General features: G+C 34.8%; 1 protein-coding gene across 1 annotated transcript; it reads right to left on the bottom strand.

Moving 5' to 3' along the window:
- Positions 1 to 345: 345 nt before the first annotated feature.
- On the bottom strand, positions 346 to 3,300 carry LOC102805105 (glycine N-phenylacetyltransferase-like). Its single transcript, XM_006823459.2, has 3 exons — positions 3,197 to 3,300; positions 2,703 to 2,827; positions 346 to 1,431 (listed from the first exon to the last, which is right to left on the bottom strand). Exon 3 carries the CDS (start codon positions 1,402 to 1,404, stop codon positions 556 to 558), a length of 849 nt encoding a protein of 282 aa, XP_006823522.1. The 5' UTR covers positions 1,405 to 1,431; positions 2,703 to 2,827; positions 3,197 to 3,300; the 3' UTR covers positions 346 to 555.
- Positions 3,301 to 3,575: the final 275 nt, after the last annotated feature.

Here is a 3,575-nt window from a genome sequence, read left to right as displayed (position 1 = left end):
AAATGACAAACAAGCACATCTTGTGTGATTGGTCATCAACACGGTCTTTACTGTACGTACTAGCATACTTTGATATGAGTAGGAACCCGGTAACGCTTTGTTTAAACAATTTATAGCATCAGTGTTTTATATCTGTTCTGAATCTACTCTCACTTTAGTGTTTTTTTTTTTATCAATGAATAATAATATATTTTATATGTGTGTTATTATAATACCACGTAATATGTTATGTTTAATCACTTACAGTTTACAAATATTCACCAACAAATAATGTGTGTTATATATTTTCTTTCAGAAATACTACAATACACGCCAGTTAGCGTAAATTATATTCATGCTTGATAATTGGTCATTAAAAGTATTTTTTTATATTTTGTTTTCCCATTTTTGTCTAAGTACAGACGAAATGTAAAGCGGTAGTCCACATTTTTACATTGTTATATAAATACGAACTTCAAAAAATTCAATTACATGATAGTACTACACATTGTTTTACATCACAAATAAAAGGTGGAAATTGTATTAAACAAAAGGTCACGAAATGTTTAGTGATTCTTATTGTATTTTTGTAAATACCAGCCTTGTAGTAACAAAACCTTCCAGTTTTTCGAATCCCACCTTTGTCGCAACTTTCATCGGTGGTATGTTATTTTTAGCTATATAGAAATATGGTGTAATGCCTGCATTTGACAATTCTGTGCAAAACCTAGCTTGGATTATCATATGTAAGCCTGATCCTCGGTACTTGGGTTCACTGAACCCGTATCCCAAAGCGCCACATTCCTTGTGTATTCCCCATGATACCGGTGTTCCATTGGGATCAAAGGCAGCAAAAGATTTACAGTGCTTCAGCGTTTCGGAAAGGATTGATGGAGGTGTTGTTTCATTGTTCATCCACCATCTGTTTTCTATTAAAGGAATGTGCTCGTTTTGCAGACTACCATAACGCATGGCAAAGGGAAGTGATTTTTCAGCAGTTTTTGCACACAATTCTTTGTTTTTGAGTAAAACAAGATTGCACGGTTTATTGTAAATGAGTTGAAATCCTCTGTTCTTAGCAACATCATGAATAATTTGGAAACCAGACATTGGCATATTCTCAATCATAATCCGGGTTTTGTTCCAGTTAATCACTCCAGTTGTGTTCAGCACTTCTTGCAGCTTGGTGATATTAGTGGAATGGATGTAATATGTTCTATCGAAAGGCGACAGGTGATAGTTGATTGCAGCGCCGACTACCGTTGTACATTTCTTAATGTCATCGGTGTATATTGCCATATGTGGCCAAACATTTTCAGATAGCAGGCTGTTCTTCATCATAGAAAGAAGAGAATTACAATATGGCATCCACTTCTGTAATGCCTGTATCAATATTGGCAACTCCCTGACTGCAACAACTGCCATATTTTTCGATATTTGGAAGTGAACTCACTGTAGAGAATATACATGTTATAAATTAGCGATATGACGTCACAATCTAATTAAGAAAGTCGAAAATTTGAATGCGGTAAAATATTGGCGTTTGATTACTGGATATAAAGTAAACGCCATCGTGTATATCTTGACAACAAATTACATATTTTTCATTCATATCTATCTATTTCACAAATCTAATAACTGTCCATATGCATGTTCACATATTCAAAACTACCAGGCCAATTACTTTTATACTGGGTATGTGGGTACCTTTTGCTGCACTATTGTCAAATTTGTTCATTTTGTGAAGATATTTTTCAATTCTCTAATTTGGCAAGAACATTGTGGTAACACTACTATCCATGGCAAATAGTTAATATCTCATTGTACAGAACATTATCAATTTGTTTAGATGAAGACACATCGCAGATGAAGATTTGTTGTCTATCAACTTTCCACACTCTTTACAAACTATATGGTAACACCAATAAGCAATACATTTCACTGCAGGATACTGCAATTATACCAGAGCACGATTCTCGGTCTACCAGACAGCTACACTGCAATGTATCCACAGACACATTGTGTAGTCAAATAACTGAACTTACCTTACAATATTGCAATGTATGTCTCAAATTGTTTACTCAAATAATTGAAAGCAGTACATTCGTCAATCAGTATAGTTTAAACGTTAAACTGCATAGTTATACAGTACCTACTATTTGCAACTGAACCATCTATATCAAAGTACTGGTACTTCCTAGTAAAACGATGAATGAATCAAAAATGGCGAACAAGCACATCATGTGTGATTCGTCGTCAACCCAGTTTTTACTGTACGTGCTTGCATACTGTGATGTTAGTAGTAACTGGTAAACGCTGTGTTCTATGGCATCAGTATATTATATCTGTTCTGAATCCGCTCTCACATTCGACCTTAGAAGTGTTATTTTTCTCTTAGATCAGTGACTATTATTATATGTGTGCTGAACCTGGCAATGTGTTATATTCATTCACTTACAGGATACCAATATCCACAAACAGATTGGTGTGTTTTCTTTTAGACAGAAAATAAATCACGCCAGTTAGCGTAATTATATTCATGAGTGATAATTCGTTATCAATACTTTAATTGAAAACGTGTAATTTTATTTTGTTGTTCTGACAAAAGATAAAGCGGTAGTTCAAATGTTTAGGCTGTTTTAAAAACGACTTTGTGACCGTGGTTGTTATATTAACTGAAAAAAATATGTATATGCATTGTGTAGTCCCATAACTTAACTTACCTTACAATCTTGCAATGTCTCTCCCAGATTGTTTTACTAAAACACTTAGAAGCAGCTCAGTCATCACTTAGTATAGTTTCACACCACAGGTACAATATGTATCTATATGCACGGTTATACAGCACCTACGATTTAGGATCTATTTATAATTAAACTGCCCATTAAGTGAAAAGTACTGGTACTGGTTACTACTGGTGAGCAATACCGATAAGTGAACCAAAATGGCAAACAAGCACATCATGTGTGATCATTCGTCCTTTCTGTACATGCTAGCATATTTAAACATTTGTTATTTAAACATTTTAGAACGTTATATCTGTTCTGAATCCGCTCTCACATTCGACTCCATAATGCTTATTTTTTTCTCGTAGATCGGTGAATATTATATTTTATATGTGTGTGTTATACCAAGCAATTCTTTATGAACCTGCAGTGTACATATACTAGTATCCACAATCGAACATTTTGTAAAATTTCATAATTACATTACTTACCTTACCTCACCTCACAATATTGTAGTGTCTCTCTGGAATTGTGGTAAATAAAGCAGTCAGTCACGAGTAGAATATTACAGTAATAATAATACCTCAAAATGGCGTACTGTCCATGGGATTACCTTATTGTAATGGTCCGATGCAACCGGGTCCGGGTAGTTTCACCTACCAAGAAGATTATTTATTAATCTACTAAACTATTCACATATGCACAGGGAGTCCAGGAAATATGATAAACTGTACGCAGTCCCTATGAGCGGGGGGGGGGGGTATTGGCTGGTATCTAGAGTTAGGGGAACCAGCGCAATATAAACATGACCTTGACAATGGGATTGTGTTTTCCCGAGTGTTCAAATAATAAAAGCTGACATTTTTGGAG

This window comes from Saccoglossus kowalevskii, chromosome 3 (genome assembly GCF_978046115.1).
Source record: "Saccoglossus kowalevskii chromosome 3, keSacKowa6.1, whole genome shotgun sequence".
In the NCBI taxonomy this organism is placed as follows: domain Eukaryota; kingdom Metazoa; phylum Hemichordata; class Enteropneusta; family Harrimaniidae; genus Saccoglossus; species Saccoglossus kowalevskii.
This window is presented reverse-complemented; position numbering and strand designations above follow the sequence as displayed.